Source organism: Coenobita brevimanus, chromosome 78 (genome assembly GCF_032717465.1).
Source record: "Coenobita brevimanus isolate Jiangsu-jjx chromosome 78, ASM3271746v2, whole genome shotgun sequence".
NCBI lineage: Eukaryota > Metazoa > Arthropoda > Malacostraca > Decapoda > Coenobitidae > Coenobita > Coenobita brevimanus.
Window position 1 is genome coordinate 36,326,274 of NC_137031.1, and position 21,477 is coordinate 36,347,750.

The window sequence follows — 21,477 nt, forward strand, 5'->3', positions numbered from 1 at the left end:
CAGTGGTAGAGGGTCGGACTCGGGAGTTCGAGCCACGCCAGGTAGTTGCCATGCCGGGAGAGGTAGAGCCCTCTCGTCGCCTAGCAGGGCTACATGATCTAGTAAGGTCTAGCTCGGGGGAACATTTTTTCCACTTTAATTTTGCTTAGATATTCTTCCTTCCGCAGCTTATTTCACGTAGCTCAGTGATTTAAAAAAAAATACAATACTGTTTCAGTATATCCTTTGCATGGCACTTCGTCGTTGATTACCAAACGCATTCTATTGTTAACTTCTTATTACAGCTCAGCATTCAAGATGGATAGATGTCGGTTTTAGACAAAGTCAAAGTGAAAGGGATATAATTCTGTTTATTCTATGACCATTCACTCTATTGCATTAGCATTTCCCTCTCACTATTATCCTCCAACTCTTTTTTCTGATTTTCAGTTTTCTCTTTTCCAATTCTCATTCATGTTTCATCTTGTCCCTCCACCCACCCCATGTGGAGCGAACTTATTATACTCATGAAAAATAAGCGCTGCATTCTCCCGCACGAGTAATTATTATTCTTTTTCAGTCATTCCCTTCATCCTACACCCTCCACGTTTCTCTTATCTACTGCACTCCATAGTACTGAAACTCCACGTTACATTGCGGTGAAATCGTTTAACTAATTTAGTCTGAGAACTTTATTTCTGTTTTAGTTTTGTTGATGCTGGTACCATCACACCACCCTGTACTACCACCATCACCACCCCACACAACCATCTCCACTGTACAGTACACCACCCGACACCACCATCACCACCCCATACCACCATCTTCATCCTACACCACCTCTTCCACCCCCAACCGCAATGTGCATCACCACCCTCATCATCGTAGACCATCACCACCACAGCCACCGCTATCCCACACCGCCACCACCGCCATCTCACACACCATCATCACCACTGCCACCGCCACTCCACACTACCAACATCACATCTCCACACCACACCACCACCACCCGCCACCATCACCATACTACTCGTATACTACAACACACTACTGTATACCACACCATACCATCACCACCACTTCACATCGTGCCACACCACCACAGCCATCCCCCACCTCACACCTCACGACCACCACCCCTTCACATATGAGTATTACACATCACCACCACCACCAACACCCACTCATATAACATCACACCACCACCAAGTCACACCGCACAAAGACCTCTCCGACACATCTTACACAATATCACCTCCACATCACCACGACCACCACCCCACGCCACACCACACCACCTCCGCACTTAAACCACGACCACCAGCTCCCCAACATCACTACACCCCTACCCGTCCCGCACATCACTAACCACACCACCACTCACCTACCCCACAAGGACACAGTGAGCACAAAACCCACTCCTTGTTCCTGGATTAAGCCTCATAAGCCGTAGTTAATCCACCAATTATTATTCGCATCCGACAGTTTTACCCGGAAGTCTAGGCAAACAAAATGCGTGAAGGTTGGGTGGTAGTTTGGTTTATGGTTCAGTCTGGATGTTCCTCTTCATTACAGTATTATTTTTTTTCCCGCTTTTTCTTGCTACCATCCGACGACTTTTCCTAGTGATTAGAGACGTCTGTTGTCTGAAATGACGCGAGTCCTTTCCCTGGCTGGGGCAGGGATCATCAGTAACTGGATTTCCTTGAAACAGACCATTAACAAGACCCACCGACATATCATAAAAACACCTCCTTTTCGCTAATACCATTCTACCAGTCCTGAATGAGAGGTTGTATTCAGTTTGGACGAGGGTATTAGTGCCGAAGTGGTGATATGTGAAGGTGTGACACTTATAAAGACTGCTGGGCCTTAGAGAAAGAACTCTTAAGCCTATGACCAGAGTCGGACATTTATTGAAAAAAAAAAAAAAAATAGGGTGAATGGGCTTTCGGGTTCTCCTCAAACTTGGATTCTCATTGTAATGACACCCATATATCATTCTCGCAGCCCCTTGATGACTCTTCCAGGAAAACGGAACAAAGAGAGTCGAGTTGATTGGTAGTCTGAATTATGGTTTATATCTCACGTACCCAATGACGAGGTGGTTCCCTTTAACCTCTCCAGGACCGTGACATTTATTTCAGTATATGCTTGTTACCCGCAGGCGATGTTACCTGGAAAATCCGACAAAGAAAATGCGTGTAGATTGATCGATGTTTTATGCTGATGCTGAATATTCACGTGCAGTACCACCACATTAGTACGGTGACCCCTATATTTATACCCTAGCCCACGATGCGAGAACGACTGGTTTTTATGTGTGAGTGTGTGTGTGTGTGTGTGTGTGTGTGTGTGTGTGTGTGTGTGTGTGTGTGTGTGTGTGTGTGTGTGTGTGTGTGAGAGAGAGAGAGAGAGAGAGAGAGAGAGAACAAAATAAATAAGTTTTTATCAGTTTTAGCCAAACTTGGTGAAAGGATTGTGGGATAGCCAAAGAGTAAACCTTCCTTTTATTTATAACAGGCCAAAGATCGAGGTCACATGGCTAGGTCAAAGTCTGAGGTAGCAGTTTTTATCCAGTTTAAACCAAACTTGGTGGAAGAGTTTAAAGTAAGGCAACAGCGAAGTTTCCCAGTATTGAGAAGGATCAGTCAAAGGTCAGAGGGACAAGGCAAGGTCAAAGTTCGACCCAAGTGTCTCTTTGAGAAAAAATGACTAAAACATTTGTTTTTAATTGGACCAAAGTTGGCGGAAGGGCGATAGATCAGCCAAGGGATTAGCAAGTCATATATAAAACAATAGATCACTTGGAAAGGCCAATTTTAATTATTTTCTGAATTATACTAACCTTAGTGGAAGCTTTCGGGTTCGGAATAAGGCAAGAACAAAGAGATTTATTTAGAGAGCAATTAGTCAGAGGGTAAATTCAGCGGTAAAGTAAATCTCTCTTATCCCTTTTACCACGATGGCATTTATTGTTATTATTTTTATTATTTTATTGCATCTGTAAGACAATAAATTACAACTCCCGACATCCTTATGTGGTGAAGCTGAAGTGTGTTTTCTATACATTTTGAGGGAGAGAGAGAGAGAGAGAGAGTGCAAGAAATAACAGGCTTATAATGATCTGGTTCTGGCCATTTCGACATTTTTTTCTCTTCGTCATTTTCGGTATTGATCTCATCTTGTCTACACCCAGTCTTTCTCTAATCTTTTCCTACTGGCCTTATGTGATCTTTGCTTTGTCCTCTCTCTCTCTCTCTCTCTCTCTCTCTCTCTCTCTCTCTCTCTCTCTCTCTCTCTTATTCTCACACACACACACACACACACACACACACACACTCCTATCAACACCCGATAATCGATAGCACGAGGACCCCAACACTAACAGCGACAAGTGAACCTCCACCCATCCCTTAATTACCCTGTGCATGATAACGACCCCCACGACCCCCCCCCTACTCACCTGACACGACACACGACCACCGCGGCTGATATCGGCTCCTGTCTTCTGCCCCTGAGGACTTACCTTGGGGGATGGGGGAGGATGGGAGGTGGTGCTTGGTTTGTTTGTTGTGTTGTTTGACCATTTCACAAGGTATTGGTGACGGGCGCCTTCATGTGGTGGCCTTGATATGGCTGAGTGTCCCCAGTACCCTCCCTATCCACTGAAAGTAGGATGTGAGCTGCAGGAGGTGAGCAACTTCATCCTGCAGTGCACCGGGTTCACGTTTCACATGGCACTGGGATTGTAACTACTATGGTGACTTTTTAAAATTTATTCTCAGGCTACCACTAGGCTGTTTTAGTTAGCGATCTTATTAACTCTAGTACTGAAAGAACTGGTGAAGGCATTATATAACCTCTCCACCTCCTTAAGTCCCTCCTGAACTGACTCTGTTCTTCTTGTGGTAAATAAAAAAAAATGCGTTCTTGGTCGGAAGGGGTTATGTCACTTAAAAATGGCTTTCTGGGTGACTGCCCCCTTTTTCCTTCTTGATTTGGGAGTTTTGTGTAGTTGTGGAAGTGTATGTGTGTGTGTGTTTTTTTTTTATTCACTGTCGTTATCCCCATCATCTTCATTACTACCACTGTGGCCTTATTATGCAGTGACTGTCAATACCACGACTCATGTTACAAATACTGGAGGCCATATAATCTTAAGTTTAATCCCTTCAATCTGATGACTCATTTTCTTAATATACTCTTTCAGTCTGCAAACGATTCTGTTATATTTTTAAAAAACGACCTTTTGTAAATAGAGTCTTAATGAGGGCTATATTTAACTCATACAGTTCAAAAAGTCTGTCCATTAATGACCAAAATCGTCTGAAGCAAAAATAAAATATAAAATACACCATCGTAGTGGAGGGGTAACATGTATGTGGGATTGCTTGCATGTACAGTACGTTTGTCTTTACATATGCAGGCACGAAGCACGTCACAGTCAGGTTAGAATGAATGTTAAATTATTAAGTGTGAAAGGCAAAACGGTCTGCTATAACAAATACTTTTATGAAGACTTGTTGAAGGGGGTTGTCGTCGGTGGCAATTAGGTTCATTTCCTGTAGAACCCTAGGTAATGCCACTGAACCCTAGCTCCGACTAAGGGTATACTTTCTCTGCTTCCTTTCATTACTACAGTCCATTCACTCTAACCTGTCAAAACGAAGCCTCGCTCCCGACGTGAATGTTGAGCCTTGGGCAATTGAGCTTTACAGCTAGACCAAATGCCAAATTCAAGAAAAAAGAATGGTAAACAGTGGTAGCGTCACCTTTCCTTCGGTGAAATCAACCAATCAACTGCACAGGGCAGCATTTTTGTCTGGAAACTTAAACTGGACTACAACGAGGTCTTTTGTATTAACCGTCTCTCTGACCATTAGCGCTTCAACGCCTTTCTGTGTGTTTTGCGTTGCGCATATTATCTCTGCTTCTGCTCTGTGTCCTTCCTGTAGTATTATCAAGTTGCCGCGAGACTCCCAGCAGAGGCCAAGGTATTGGTTGTAGATGGATATAACCCTCCCACCCAGTTCACCGCCAAGTCTAGTTTTCCACGTCTTCACAGGGTTCGCGTACAACTTCTCTCCTCTGCCTTTCTTTTCTCTATGTCCGTCTCTGTTCTGCGCTAGACTCGAAAACACACACACACACACACACACACACACACACACACACACACACACACACATATTACTGTATATATATATATATATATATATATATATATATATATATATATATATATATATATATATATATACAGTGTATATATATATATATATATATATATATATATATATATATATACAATATAGATATATATACAGTGTATATATATATATATATATATATATATATATATATATATATATATATATATATACACACACACGCACATTCCTGTATAGTTTTCTTCTTATAATGCCATACTCACCGATTCTCCAATAGTTACACCCTCCTCCCCGGCTCCCGCCCCTGAAATACCCTCTTATACGAGTAGGCGTGCTCTACAATGCTCTCCTCGACACTGCCTGTCTGGGATGGTCGCTGTGATGCATGAGTGGATAGGTTTTCTCTGTACCAAGGACACCTCGGCAAACACCCATCTCCTCTTTGATGAAACAGTATCATACATCCATTCGTACCCTGTAACAGCTGGTGTCAAAGATATGCTTTCGACTGCAAGGACCTCGTGAACTATCGCTGGCTGTCACAACAAGTTGTCATCCACACAATACACGTTACTACACCTTCACCGAATGCAGTATGCATTCAGACACTATATGCTGTTTAAGTATATAATACCCCGTAGCATTTTCGCAGAACAGAGATATAAAAAAAAAAAAAAGTATCTTGCAAACTAAAAAGCTGCTTAAAGTATTGTCAATTACGTCACTCTGCCCAACCTTCCTTTAGCCATCACAGTTATCATAATTATAATAACTACCATCCTAAGGGAGAGTCCCTTGTTCACTCGACTTTAGGATCTTGATACATGATTATTTGATCTCTGTGGGAAAATGAATGAGACGAGTAATCACAGGTACAGTCTGATCGTTGATCTCTTGCAAAAATGACAAGCTTTTTTACAACAAAAATGGTTAGTGATGGATTCGTCTCATTCCTACACGTATACAATAAGTGACGTTCCAGCTCCCTCCCGTTACCCATTTTGTTGGCTTTTACCGCACGCAGGGAATACGTTGATATTATTATTCCTTATCTATTCTTGTCCTAACCTTAAGTAATCCTTTTCCAACACCCACCCGATCATATCTCCAAATCTTCATCGAGAATCATCCACTATCTCCACCCAGCACCTCCATCAATACCTTATCATCGCCTCCATTTTCTTCAGCCGCTGCTACCCGTCTCCTTCACCCAGTAACCTTTATATCATCTTACCAGACCTCCTTTTTCTCCCAATGTCAGTAATTTCTAGTACCAGTAAATCCAAAGCCCAGTCATCCAGTACCTAATTATTATTATACTTTTTAATATTTAATTTGCCACCCCTCAACCAAGTTCTTCCTGACATTCACCCTTTCATCACATACTGCCTTTTCTCACCTACCATCACACACCCTTCAACTTACCAGACCTAGTATTTTATCAGCTGTACCATTTCTACCTACCCTCGCATACAGAGCTCCTCTCCTTTCCGGCATTACCACCCATTCCAGCGCCTATCTCTTCACCCATATCCCTTCCCAGGCCAGCCCACTCACTCATGCCCTTCTCCTTTCACCTCTGTCACCCACCTTTGCACCCAACGTACCCATATCCCGTCGCCTAACTTTCCCGTCACTTCGCACCACTATTCTTTCATTCTTTACTCAGAACCGGCCATTCCTTTCATTCAGAAGGCTACACACAATAAATCCTCTGTCTCCTCATTCATATATGTCCCACACCCACTCCCTCTCCCACATCCCATCTTTCCTTACCCACCATCCTTCGTCTCTGTACACACACACACACACACACACACACACACACACACACACACACACCGCTCGCTTGTGCAGTGGTAACGCTCTCGCTTGCTAACTGGTGGACGGGAGTTCGCGCCTCGCTCAGGTTGCGAAAAGTTTCACTGACGAAGTGGATGGTTACTGTCCCCCTTGAGCAAGGGGACGGGTGTGTGCGTGTGTGAAGGTCACAGCCTTGCCCTTAGATCGGACTATATGAGCTCTCAGCTCCCTTCCGGGAGGGTAAAAGCTGATCATCACGACCATCAAGTGATCCTGACCGACCCGGTGAATAACACCTAGAGTGAGTTCCAACAGCCCTGGAGTGTTGACTACTTCACTTTGATGACCTACTTTTTTCCATTGTTGTTAATCCAAAATATTATTTGGCTTTGGAAATTGTTTTCATACTGGTAGTAGTTACCTGGAGCATTTATTAACTCCGCCACTGGAGGTCCGTCCTAAGCTGAATATATCATTTAGAAGCTGCAAGGAAAAAACGGTAAAGCTCGTCACCGGACTCAATAATTATGTTGAAGTGAAATGAGGGAAGATAAACCTTAATTTCCCCTCATGTCCTCTCATCACCTAGAAAATAATGAGGAGGAAATGAAACGCCTCTCCTCATGACTCTCACTCCATCCGCCTCATGCCAGACTGTAATTATATTCCGCCTAATTTTTTCCCCGTGTTATTTACCGTAATTACCCCAATTATTTCTAAGTACACGATATGAAATTCCCCCTCGGCTGTTCCCTGCTCCTTTTGCTAATAAGAGGGAGCCACTATGAAATTATTCCTCAGAGGGATGGGGTCGGTACTAGGGAGGTGACGGCAATAATTCCGCAATGGTGTTTTCGTGTTCTTTTTACACCACCGCACCAGCTGCATCTTTCCTCCTACCCACCAGTTTTTCTTTTTTTCTAGGTACCGAAGGAATATTTTTTGTCTTCATCATCCATCTATTTTCAGAGAAACATTACACCTATTTTTTCCTTGCCAATGTCCAGTTTTTGTAGAGATACATTTGCCATTTCATGCTCTAGCCTATAGTCTGTGGTTATGTTTAAAAACACCTGGCATTTGTTTTGGCTATGAACTTCAGCATTTTATAGAAGTTATCTCCTGTCTATGACCTCCAGCTTTGTTTGCAGACTCGTGTGATGCATATTCTGTTTGCAACCCTAGGTGTGTGTGTGTGTGTGTGTGTGTGTGTGTGTGTGTGTGTGTGTGTGTGTGTGTGTGTGTGTGTGTGTTCCATTCATCCTGCTGCTCCCGGCTATTTACGGATACACCAGACATATTTTCTCCTGCTTCAAACATCCAGTTTCTTTTCTTCTTTCTTTATTTTTTTTCCGGGCGAAGCACATCTCTACCTCCTGTCTACGACCTCAGTTTTGTTTTCGGACATGCTAGATTTGTTTCCTCCTCTCTACGATCTCAAGTGTTTCTTCCTTCCTACGATCATACGATATTTTCTTCTTCCTATCTACGGTGTCGCTTTCTTTGATACACTTGACATTTCCTCCAACAAGTTTTTTTTTCTTTTTTCTTTTTTAAGCTCATCTTCTCCACCCAAGTCAATCCTCCTGCCCACGAAGTCCTTTTTTTTTTTTTTTTTTTTTTTTACGGTAGCCAGACATCCTTCTCCTGCCTATGACTTCCATTTTTTTCTTTTTAAGAGTGACACCAGATATTTTTTTTTCTTCGTATGATCTCCAGCTTTATTTACACACCCACAAGACATCTTTACATCTACCGAAGACCTTCAGTTTTACAGAGGCACACCAGTCATGTCGTCTCTTCCTACGAGTTCCAGAGATTGTGACAGAAACACCAGACATATTTCCCCTCGCTTACGACTTCTTCCTATGACTTTTTCCAGCCACATAAGACTCGTATTGTTTCTTGCTTACGACCTGCAGTTTTTTGAGATACACAGTCACTTTTTTTTTTTTTTTTTCAATTTCAATCGCAGATGTTCTAGAAATCCGCCTATTTACTCCGATTTTACAGAGAGAATTTTCTTTGTATTGATGGGGTTGATGAGGGCTGCATCTAACCCAGCCAGCTCGAAAGATCAAACGTAAGCTGAATAAAATCGTCAAAGGACTGCCAAAATAAAAGGAAAAAAACTCTTTGCGGAGAGTTCGATCCATTCACTTTATTTTATTTGGTGGGGGAGGGAACTTTTCTGTTTTTAAATTTATCAAGCGTTAGCAGTATTAGAATATATAGTTGTCACAGTAGTGAAGAGGTTGTTGATGATGATGATGATGATGATGATTACTCGCACTGTAAGTAGCAGTATCATTAGTAGTAGTAGTGATAGTAGTGTCATCTTTGTTATCATCATTATTATTTTTATTGTTATTATTATTATTATTATTATTATTATTATTATTATTATTATTTTTATTATTATTATTACTACTACTACTATTACTACACACGGGACAGGGTAAAAGGAACACTTCTCATGTATTCTGTGTGTGTGGCAGAAGGAGACTAAAAGTGACTGGGGGATGGTCAGGAAATCCCCTTCCCTCTGGAGAGCAGTACGTGGGGCACTCCGAGAAGCGAGGGCCAATCGGTTAAGAAGGGGCCCCAACACCTCCTCCTTAACGATTTATTTTCCAGACTACCCATTACTGTCCCCTTTTTTTTGCTTCTTATTCCTTTTGATTGTCGACATAGATTGCATGAATAACACAGAAGAATAAAGCAACGGAGCCGAAACAGAAATAAACCGATAAGGAAGCGGTGTTAGTAAGTTTCCTGGTGTTAATAAGCTTCCTAACCGTACGTGAAAACCGTCCTTTGGGTTTCATGGGACGAGAATATGGTCAGATGGTTTCCGTGTCTCGAGCATGTGGTTTTCGTGTTGTTAGTCTGGCGGTTTCGTATTGCGAGGGGTTGGCCACATGGTTTTCGTGTTGGTAGAGGCTGATCAAGTGATTTTCGTGATGCTCAGAGGTTGGTCATGTGGGTTTCGTGTTGTCAAAGGTTTCCAAGTGGTTTCCGTGCCCCAGGCAAATGGTTTTCTTTTTCTTAGGTGGTTTTTGTGTTGGGAAAGATTGGTTAGGTGGTTTCCGTGTTATCAGAGGTTTGTCAGATGGTTTTACTGCTGAAAGATGTTGGCCAGATGGTGTAGAAAATATTCTTGTATACCAAATTAGTATACTTCGAGACCACCAGACTTTTTTCCCACATAAAAATGGGGTGAGGTGAGAATCAGAAACAGGAAAAGAGGTGTGAAACTGGCAGAACTAGCACAGTAAACTAATCAATCATCATCATCATCATCATCATCATCACCTTAGCCTTGAAAGCCAGGATGAGGTCGGATTTAGAAATAAAGATAAAACAAAGACACTGAAAAGCCATCAACAACACGCCCAGTGAAAAGGACAACAAAATCATCCACACATCTCATACACAAGCCGGACTGAGAATGCTATTTATTTTTCTCGTAACTGAAGAACCGGTGATGTAGTGGTTAAATCTTCTTTCTGGCAACTGGGAAAACCCGAGGTCGGTTGTCGGACTAGTCAAGTTGATGGATTCTTGTTTGTCATCTCCTTGTCCCTTCACCCAGTAGTACAGTTGGGGACCTGGACGAAACATTGACAGTTGAAGGTTGTACTCTAGGGAGATACTGGAACTTGACAAAAATTAATTGACAGCCTTACTCATCTTAGTATACTGTACTCCTTTTACTGTATCGTGGCATAAGACTGACCTCTCTCCATCTTGAATTGCTCGGTTGTAACAATGGATTGGCACTAGAATGCATTGCTAGTCACGAAGAGGTGGTATGGGAAGAATGTAAGGCTGTAATGGTGTGTTATTCGGCTATCAACCTTTGAGAAAATTAGCTGCAAAAGAACGAAAATGTGGGCCAAGTTAGCCTGAAAAGGGTATAGGGATCCTTAAACACATCCTATACAGTATTTCCAGCTCGCATACACATTGCATACAAACACTGCTTCCATTCCCCAGCCAGCGCTTTTACACATCTGGTTATCAGGGGCCACGCAGAGATTTAGACAGATATACATTCGTGTAGATCAGAGACTTGTTTGTGGTTTAATCTTCCTTGTTTAATGACCTGCTATGTACATGCTAGTGGGAAAACATGCCAGCAATATTGGCTGGTCGAAAGTAGGATAACAAAAACAAGCAAAAATGGATCGAAGAATGTGGAGCAATGGAGGAAAGAAAAAAGGAAAGAGGAAGGAAGCAGGAAAGGAAAGAAGGAACAAAGGTAGATAAAATTAGAGACAAACACGCAACGAAAGTTGATTGAAAGTAGGACGATTGAGACAAGGAAGAATAGTTGGACAGATATGAGAGGAAGCAAAGGATGAATGACGGAGAGAATGACCGAAGGAAGGGAAGAAGGAAGAAGACAAAATGCGGAGGAAATAATCGAGAAAGGTGTATTAGTTGAAAGTAAAAAATAAAGGAGGAGTAGGCAGACGAAAATGGGTGGAAAATGGGTAAATTAGCAAGACAGATAACCAAAATAGAATCAGATAAATTAAACAGACAACTAACGGAAAAAAAAAAAAGCCCACAAACTGACACACAGACAGACACAAACAGAAGCGGGTAGACAGGCAAAAATACAGACAACGTGTGAACAGAAATGGATAAGCAAACGAACAGGTTAGCGAACACACACACACACACACACACACACACACACACACACACACACACACACACACACACACTGAGGAATAGATAGATTGACGGATAGATCGATAAAGAAACATATATACAGACAGACACACAAATAGACAAGACATAAACAGGCAAGCAACAGAGCCAGAATGGAAAACAGTGTGATGGTAGTGAAACGGAGGAAACATAGTGCCCTGTCCGCTTGGTGAAACACGAGAGAGAGAGAGAGAGAGAGAGAGAGAGAGAGAGAATATGGGAAATGATAGATAAGGACGGGGACGGGGTGAAGAAAGAGAGGGAGAGTCTAATTTCTGTAGACATCAGTAACTTTGTGCATCCATAGCCATAGCCAATTAAATATTTTTATCACTTTCAATATAATAAAGAAAAGGGGTTTGGATTATTACCTATCGACCGCACGAGAGTCATTAAGGCAGAGACTCAGTGCATGTTTTCTCATCCTTCCGTTAGAATACGACCCACAATAGCGGGTGTGAAATCAAGATCTTTTCCCATTGCCGTGTAAACATGGACACGAGGGAAACGAGCTTCATCCTAGAGTCTGACCAGCCAAAGACTCGAACCCAAGCTCCGCCATTTGATTCACTTGCTAATCCATGTGTTTGAGATGTGACGAATATTTTGGCGGTCTTTATACAAAATGGTGTGGTTATGATAAAAACTCTTTTCTTTACTTTTAAGTAGAGTTCAGAGTTCAGCATTTTTTTGTGTATTTTCTGGAAAAATTAGGTAATTATGCAATTTTTTTTTCTTTTCGTGGAAGTCTTATGACAATAGCTCAGTATCTGAACACTCGACTTCTTTCTTTTCTATGTTGAGGTGAACTCATGACTTTTTTTTTTTTTTTGTTTGTTTACTAAGGAAGCAAAAGCTTTAGCATCTTGCATTGCCTTTTTTAATCGAGGTGAACTTTCATCTTTTTGCAACCTTCCGTCTATTGTTTGAAGTCATATGTCAAAAGGTCAGGTCGTGTGGCGGGAACAATAAGACCCCCCAGGCGACCTCCTCCCGACTCACCTCTGTAGTGTAGGCTTTTGTTTTTATCACTACTTCCCTTCTGGCTCCGTTTATTTCACAATATTCTAACATTTTCTGGTATCGAGTTATGACCCAACCATCCACTAAAGTACAACCCATGTTATTTGGTCTGCATTTAGGTCACCAATTATCCTGCTGGGTCAACAGGAACAGGTGGGAAACAAACTAAATCCACCAGTCTGATCGGCCCGAGATTCACTTCAAGCATAAATCTCTCTCTGCTTCTCTGTGAACACTCTACCTTTTATTCCACCACCACTCTTTACACTTTGTCGAAGCTAAACTCTAGCCTCAGTTTTCACTCCATTTTAACCTACTGCAACTCAGTCATCACTCTCCCAGCCTAGCCAGCATGAAACTCATCACCCTGTCTCTTCTCACCACTCTACCCTAATGTAATCATTCCTCGCTACCCCCGCCTCCCAGTAGTCGAAAATAACCTCAGTTTCTTTTTCCATCCCATTGTATCCTAACGTAGTCATTCCTTACTTTCTCACCCAACTTGTTTCGCCTACTTAACACTCTACTCTCTCTCTCTCTCTCTCTCTCTCTCTCTCTCTCTCTCTCTCTCTCTCTCTCTCTCTCTCTCTCTCTCTCTCTCTCTCTCTCTCGGCCTAACATACGCTTGCCTTTCTCTTTTCCCACGCAGTCTAACCTACATAAACCTCACTGTTCTTCGTCTTCTAGTCAGTCTAAGTTAGTTATGTTACTCTTTTCCTTCACACTCACCTTTACCTAATCTCGTCCTTGTCTGTCGTACCCAACCTAGCTTTAACTCCTCTCTCTCTCTCTCTCTCTCTCTCTCTCTCTCTCTCTCTCTCTCTCTCTCTCTCTCTCTCTCTCTCTCTCTCTCTCTCTCTCTCTCTCTCTCTCTCGTGTGTGTGTATGAGAGAGAGAGAGAGACGCACAGAAGTCGACACACTCCGCCAGGTTCACTGCATCGTCCACTGGAGCAGAGAGAGAGAGAGACAGCGTCGGCCCTCTATTATGTACACACACACTCTCGACGATGTTAAAGAAAAATGATATAATAAAGGCAACAAAGAACAGGGCCTCATTTATTTAAAAGGGCAGAGGTTCCTTTGTGAGTTAATGAGATGCCGCCTGGACGCGCCACGAGTGAAGGTGCAAGAGTCGGGGTCAGGGGGAAGCTGTCTGCCGGGGAGTGGGAGCTATTATTATCATGATTAAAACAACAGTGGAGATAAAATAAAAGACAACAGTGGGAGATAAAATAAAAGAAAGGTCCCGGCATATTCTGGAAAGTGTTCTCTGATTACGGTACTCTGATGGAATACTTTGGCTTTAGTGTTTTGTTCCAGCTAACCCCAGGTGATTTTCTTCAGCTGAGAGGGAGTCATAGCAGCATAAGAGATAGTGATGTTACAATTAAGCCTCTCATAATTGGGACAACTCTAGTGCTTCTTATCCAGCTAACGCCTCAGGGTTACTCGTATGTTGAGCTAAAAGTTAGTCATACGAGCCTGCAAGAGCTGCTTTTGCGAAGATTAATGTATTAATGGAAAAACAATAAAGACTAGTGTAGTGTGGGAAGCCTTCTCTGATTACTGGACTTAGGTGGTACAATTTTGGTACTGTACTCATTTTACTCTGATTTGACGTAAAAGTTCCTCCTCTCCATTTTGAATATCTGAATTTTGACAAGATTAATGCTAGAATAAAATGCTGTTAAAGTGGAATGGATGTACAGCTGTTGCATTGTCTTTTTCTGTCACTGAACTAAGTAAAATGGGCCGCAAAGGACGAATATCTGGGTCATGTTAAAGTGAAAAGAGTATAGTATTTTGATCCATCTAGCGACAAACGATTTATTTAGCTGAGAATGAGACAAACTAGAATGAGAGCTTGTGTTTGTCACCACTAACCCTCTTATGGTCAGGAAAGCTCTAGTAATCTGCTTAGTTAATGGCAGATGATTATATTCAACTGGAGAGAGCCATGGGTGTGAAATTGGAGAGACGGAGTTAAATTCTGAGCGCATTTTATGATTACCAAAATGTGTTGGAATACGTCTACCTCTCTCAGGCCTCTACAGTAATACTCAGTCAACAGAATATAATCCTCCAGAGTTAGCAAATAATAATACCAGCTGTAGTAGCAGTAGTAGTAACAGTAGTAGTAGTAGTAACAGTAATAATAATAATAATAATAATAATAATAATAATAATAACAAAATAATACTGGTAATAATAATTTAAAATATAAAAATAACAATAAAAATAATAATTTAATAATAATAATAATGATGATGATAATACTTTAATAGGTAAAAGAATACATAAGAAATATATAAATTAGTAGAGTTCACGTGATTATACATTCTCAAAATCCTGTGACTCACTCAGCTGAATCACATCTCCTTGCCTTAGCTGGAATATAATGCGAGATAAGATGCGACCAAGAGAGGAGCCATTATTATTATCATGATTAAAGCAAGAGTGGAGAGAGAGAGAGAGAGAGAGAGAGAGGGGTGGGAGGGTGCGCTTGTATGTGATAAAATATACATAGTGGGAAGAAATAATATGTGCTTCTGTGTGTGTGTGTGTGTGTGTGTGTGTGTGTGTGTGTGTGTGTGTGTGTGTGAGTGAGAGAGAGAGAGAGAGAGAGAAAGGGGGGGTCTGTTCGTGCGCGTGAAAGTGATAAAATATGCATAGTGGGAAGAAAAATAAGTGCTTGTGTGTGTGTGTGTGTGTGTGTGTGTGTGTGTGTGATAGAACAAGAGTATGCATACATGGTAAGAAGTATGCGTGCTTTATGTACGTAAATATCTGTGTGCGTCGTTGGAGGTATGTGTGGGTGTGTGTGGTAAGAAGTAAGTGTGTGTAGGCGTGACAGAAGATTTATGTGTGCCTGGTAGATGTCTGTGTCTGAGAGTGAGAGAGAGAGAGAGAGAGAGAGAGAGAGAGAGGGGGGGGGTGCATTTATGTCGGCTTGGTATCTGTGCTTGTTTGTGTTAATATTTTTGTGCATGCGTATGAGTACCATTTTATTTGATATTTACTACTATCTCAACACCTTACGCTTTAGCTATGTACATATGTTTGAGAGACTAGGGAAGCTGTACTGTTTTTGCTTTAACTGGGCCTAAAATTGCCATCTCTCCATCTTGGATGCTGGGTTGAGGCAAATGATAAACACTAGAATATAAGTTTACTCACGAAGAAGTGCAATGGAAAGGATGTACAGCCTTAGCATTATCTTTTTCTGCCATGGAGGTTCGTGAAATAAGCTGTAAATGAAAGAGAATATAAGCCAGATTAAGGTAAAAAGAGTGTTGAATTGTTTGCTTTTTCCAAACAATTTTTATCCTATTTTAACCAGACTTGGTCAAAGTAGGGTCTGCCATTTTTTCAGAACAATTAAAGAGGTACGCTCACATGACGAGGTCACATAAACAATTGCGATCCGATGTAGACCAAGCCTGGTGGAATGTTTGAGGATAGGGCATTAAACTGTGATAATGATTCGTCAGAGATTAACGTCACAGGGCAAAGTTAAGATTTGTCAGCATTTATTGCGGTTGTTTGCAATAATTCGTATATAAATAAATTAAAATAAATAGGTCTGTGTACAAAAGTGTGTGTGTGTGTGTGTGTGTGTGTGTGTGTGTGTGTGTGTGTGTGTGTGTGTGTGTGTGTGTGTGTGTGTGTGTGTGTGTGTGTGTGTGTGTGTGTGTGTGTGTTTTACGCGAGCGCAAAACATTACTGTGTGTGATTAAAGTGTTCTTAGCCACATACCAAGGGAAAAAACTTAATAATTTCATACAGCAACAAACTTAACTTTTCCCACCTTTAAGCTCCTATTGCACCGTGATGTCTTTTATATTTATTCTTGATTGCCACAGATACTTCTATTTATGTTTATCACTCAATGACGTCCATTTTCATTTATTCTTATCACCCCCAGGCGATTGTACCAGCTTATTTTCTGCAGGGTGGTCCAAATATAACGCTCTATTTTCTTGCATGTAGTGAGGATGTCTTACTCTACTTCTGTGAGGGGTGGAGATACTTTACCTAACTTAAGCAATTCCTGTAATCTTTCCTACCCTAGTTTTGCACAGATTTTTGTCCTCTTTCAGTTATTTCGCATAGTTCGATGGCAGAAGAAGACTATACTAAAGCTCTACATCCTTTCCATAGTACTTTTCTGTGACTAGCATCATATTCCGGTGTTAATCTACTGTAACAACTCGTCTTTCAACATGGAGAGATGATAATTTTAGGCCAAAGTAGAGTAAAGAAAGCACAACCAACAATGCAGTCAAAGGACGTTGGAAGCTAGACCCTAACGAAAATGACAAGAGTTTCGTGAAGTACAAAAAAGATGTATGGTATCGTTGACAACGCTGACCCGTCCCCGCAACACATTAGAATTGGTTTGCTTTATTCATAGACCACCCTGTACATTACTCTCACTGGTGTCTGATAATTCCATAAACACGTGCCATCCAGTAACATAGTTTGTTCTTTCTGACAAGGAGAGTGTTTTCACCTCTGTTTGGTTGTCTGTTAGCAGGTTTACTCAAAAACTGAAAGAGAGGTTTGGACCAAATTTGGTGGGTAGATAGCCCATGTCCCAGGGAACAATCGATTAACTTTTGGAACCGATCCGAGTCGTATTACAGATTCTGAATCCGGAATGCACTTTTTGCGAAACTCTAATCAGTGATGAGAAAACCTAACCCAGTATGAAGAGTGGTTTGGAAAACATCTTTCCATGTCGGAAAGATGCGCTACAGTGAGTGCCCCTCTAGTTTTTTTCTTAAATAACCAGATGATATATGTACTGTATCATTAGGTCTTAAAACCTCTACTATATAATACATTCATGACACCTCCAGACGATTTTATTCAGTTTATGGTAGACTTTTGGAACTCCAGGCGATGCATACAGCCTTCATTGAGTCCTTCATTAAGAGTGTGTGTGTGTGTGTGTGTGTCCTAAGTTAAATAAAATCGCCTGGTAATATTTTGGTTAAAAAATGAGAGAGAGAGAGAGAGAGACAGAGAGTAGAGAGGTACCGCACCCATGTACGATACTCTCTCTCTCTCTCTCTCTCTCTCTCTCTCTCTCTCTCTCGTACCGTTCCAGTTCCTCTTAAATGCAGTCGCCTGATAAATTGGCCAACGAATGATGCGTGATGTGGCCTACTAGTTAACTGCTACAAGGGCTCTCTCTCTCTCTCTCTCTCTCTCTCTCTCTCTCTCTCTCTCTGCTAGCGATTGCAAGCCAGGTTACTGTAATTGCTTTGATTTCCTTGTCTGAGTGACTTCTGTGAGGGTTGTTTTTCGAGCCTGATATTTTTACTGTATCTGTCTCGCCGATTTTGTGTTTCTGTATTTGTCTTAGCCTCTTTCTTTATTTGCTTTCCTTATGTTTGTTTTCAGTGATGGAATTTTTACTATTCGCAGAAGAAAAATGCTTTGTACTTTCTCAGTTTCTTCCTTGTGTTCCCATTATCTCTCGTTACGTCGGTCTCACTGCTTTGGACCTGACATGAAGGTTGCTCTGCGTGTACAGTTGCGGTCAAGAGCTGTGTCAGATGGAGGTACAAACGTGTCAAAGGTTGTGTCAGATAGTTGTACAGTCGGGGTTAAAATTTGCGTCACATGGAGGTGCAGTTGTGGTCCAAAGTTATCACATGGTGGTTGAGTCGGTGCCAAAACTTGTGTCAGATGGAGGTACAGGTGCAGTCAAAAATTGTGTCAGATGGAGGTGCTGTTGCAGTCAAAACTTGTGTCAGATAGAGGTAAAGTCCGGGTCAACTGTTGTGTCAGTTGGAGGTAAAGTTCGAGTAGTATCTCCTAAGATGACATGAGTGCAATCAGAATAGGTCATCGGATTCAAGGAGTTACAGGGAACCCACACACAACATAACTATTCAACCAGAGTTCAGAGGTTAGAGTGCAGTTCAGATGATACTCATGTTTACCTGTGAAAGATAAGCTACGTCGAGAGAGAGAGAGAGAGAGAGAGAGAGAGAGAGAGAGACGAAAGAGCAGGAGCAGGAGCAGGAACATTTGAAAATACGGTAGAAAAATAAACAAGTAGAAAAGAAGTCAGATAATTGAGAAAGAAGGAGAGGTTTAGGAATCGAGTACAGTATGTGGAAGTGAACAGACAGGAAGGGGGAATAAAGCACGAGTAAGGGCAAAACAAGAGGAAGAATAAGACAAGACGTTAAGAAGTACATGAGGAGAAAAAATACAGAACAAGAAGACGCAGAAGGACAAGTAAATTAGCGAGGTAAATGGGATGAAGCAAGATATAGAGGGGGCGTAAACCAGGAGTAAGAACTGAGGAGAGAGAAAGAACAGAGGAAAAAGAAAGCATGATGTTAAGAGGGTGTAAAGGTAAAGGAGTAAAAGTAATGCAGTTATAGAGGATAATGAGATAGCGTGGGAAGTGTACTAAATGGGAGAAAATAGGTGTAAAAGAATGGCAATTATAGAGATGATGACGATGATGGTGATATGACATGGGAAGAGTTTTAGATGAAAGAAGATAATTATGTGGTGTAAAACGAAAGACACAGTTATACATGATGATGATGATGATAATGATAATGATGATGAGACTGCATGGGGAGTGAACTAAATAAAAAAAGATAGGCTATGTGAAAGAAAGACAATTATAGATGATGAGTAGGTGGCATGGAAAATGTACTAAATGAAAGGAGATAAGCAGGAAGGAAGAAAAAGCAGGAATGAGGGCAGGAGGAAGAGCAGCAGGAGGGGAGAGGTGTAATTGCCCCGGTGGTGTGGAATGGCGGGGAAACACGCAGTATTGATTCATATATATGTATTTATTCGCAGCTTTTCTTGAAGACATTCCTGATGTTTTTGCCGCTGCTACTTTTACTGCTATTATCTGCTTCAGGTTTTACTACTACTAGAACATCAACTACAACTACTACCACCATGTCTACAACTACTGTACTACTACTACTACATTTAAAACTCCCCAGTCACTCTCCCATTCATCCTATTCATTGCCGACTTCCCCAACCACTCCCCCATTCATCCCACTCTTTCCCAACCGCCCCATTCAGTCCCCACTCCTTCCTCCAGATTCGGAGACCCTGGAGTGCACGTCTGAGCGTCTGGTGATCCGGGACAAGGTGGGGCGACTCCTTTTCTCCGCCACCCGGGATGAAGTGTTGGTGGGCGCCAGGCATCTCACCGTCAAAGGTATGTACAGCCGCGCAGGGTCTAAAGATCTTGGGTAAGGCGACTCCAGCACTGGTGTAGCACGTCTCTACCTACTACGACGCAGAAGGAGACGAAATATACGTGGGGTTCCCTTTTCTTAGGTCAGGTTCCCACTGAGATAAAAGATCCATTCGAGAAACAGAATTATGATGATGGATGATAATGACAATGGGAAAGAAAAGGGGATTGTAGTTAATAATTAATGTATTCGGTAACTTTGGGAGGATGTAAAGTAGACGAAAAATTTGTGCACCCTAATATGCCACATTCAGCCACACAAACAAAGAAACAAACAAACAAACAATTAATGTCTCTCCCCGCCGCAACTCACACACACTCCGACCCCCACAAACACTCAGCTTAATATTCAGCATTTTACACTCTAGATAATGAACACCCCGAGTCATTAGTGCTTCTTAAGTGCTGCATTAATCCCCAGACCCGTGTGCTCTGACCCACGGCACCTCATTAGCACTCCCAGGGTAACATCACCTTTTGATAAACATTTTCGCCTCTCCCAGCCTACTTAAAGAAATGAAAAATGAGAACAAAAACCAAAGAAAGAGAGAAAGAAAATATTTTTCTTCTTTTCTCGTTCCACGTTGATTTGAAGATGAATGCTCAGTAGAGGGCAGGAAGATGAGTTTTTAAAATCTGGGTGTACTACAGTAACTTACTTGAGCTACAGTGAAACACTATACACCCCCAGGGTACGGTGGAAGTGTATCTGTAAGGTTGGCTGGAATGAAACGGGATCAGCTGATTTGTGCATGCTGAACTTTTTTTTTTTTTTTTTTTTCTCAGAAGCAAGAAATCAAAGTGTGGAAACCTGCAAACCACGCTGATTATTAAAAAAAAAAAAAAAGTCAAAAGAGTCGTAATCAATATCTCTTATTTCAGAAAGACATGGAAACAAAGATTTCCTCAATTTGAAAGTCGGAAAGTAGGTGCTTCATAACCTCTTTCCTTAACACTTCAGGCAGTTATTGTGAAAAACGCTGCGAATAGTAGGAAGAAATTTGGTGATAGGACGAAACCCTTGTCTAGGCCACTGCTTATTGCGTAAGGAGAAGAGCTGAGGCTGTCAACAACAACAACCATAGAAGAACAAGAAAGAAAATTTTAAATGAAGGCAAAGATGGAAGAGTTAAAACATTAGGAAAATAATCTGGACTGAATAAAAGTCTGTCGTTGAATCATCTTAAGAAAAATGGAATGGGGTAGACTGAACGACTGTGCCTGCAATAAGGCGAATATGTGAATTAAAACCGAGTAAAGACTGTCAGCATTCCCAAAGGTATAGTATGCAGGATGGTCCCTACCCTTGCACTGATGTACATGTGTGCGCTGTGTCATGATAATTAATGAATATACAAAACATAGGCTCTGAACTTTTGCGTATTTTGTGGTTTACCTTTGTCACAGTAAATGTTTTTGAAAGACGTTAATTAAAAGTAGTATCAGTAATAATATTATGAAGAAATGAAGTGTCGGGGGATATTAACCATGCACAAAGTTTGAAACGAATTGGTGAAATT

The 21,477-nt window shown here is 41.5% G+C and overlaps 1 protein-coding gene across 1 annotated transcript in view; it reads left to right on the forward strand.

Moving 5' to 3' along the window:
* LOC145408839 (zeta-sarcoglycan-like) overlaps positions 1–21,477 on the forward strand; it is a 53,389-nt gene that overhangs the window by 15,259 nt on the left and 16,653 nt on the right. Inside the window, exon 2 of the mRNA XM_080279479.1 lies at positions 19,799–19,918. Coding sequence (XP_080135605.1) covers positions 19,799–19,918 — 120 coding nt within the window. The remainder of the gene's footprint in view (positions 1–19,798; positions 19,919–21,477) is intronic.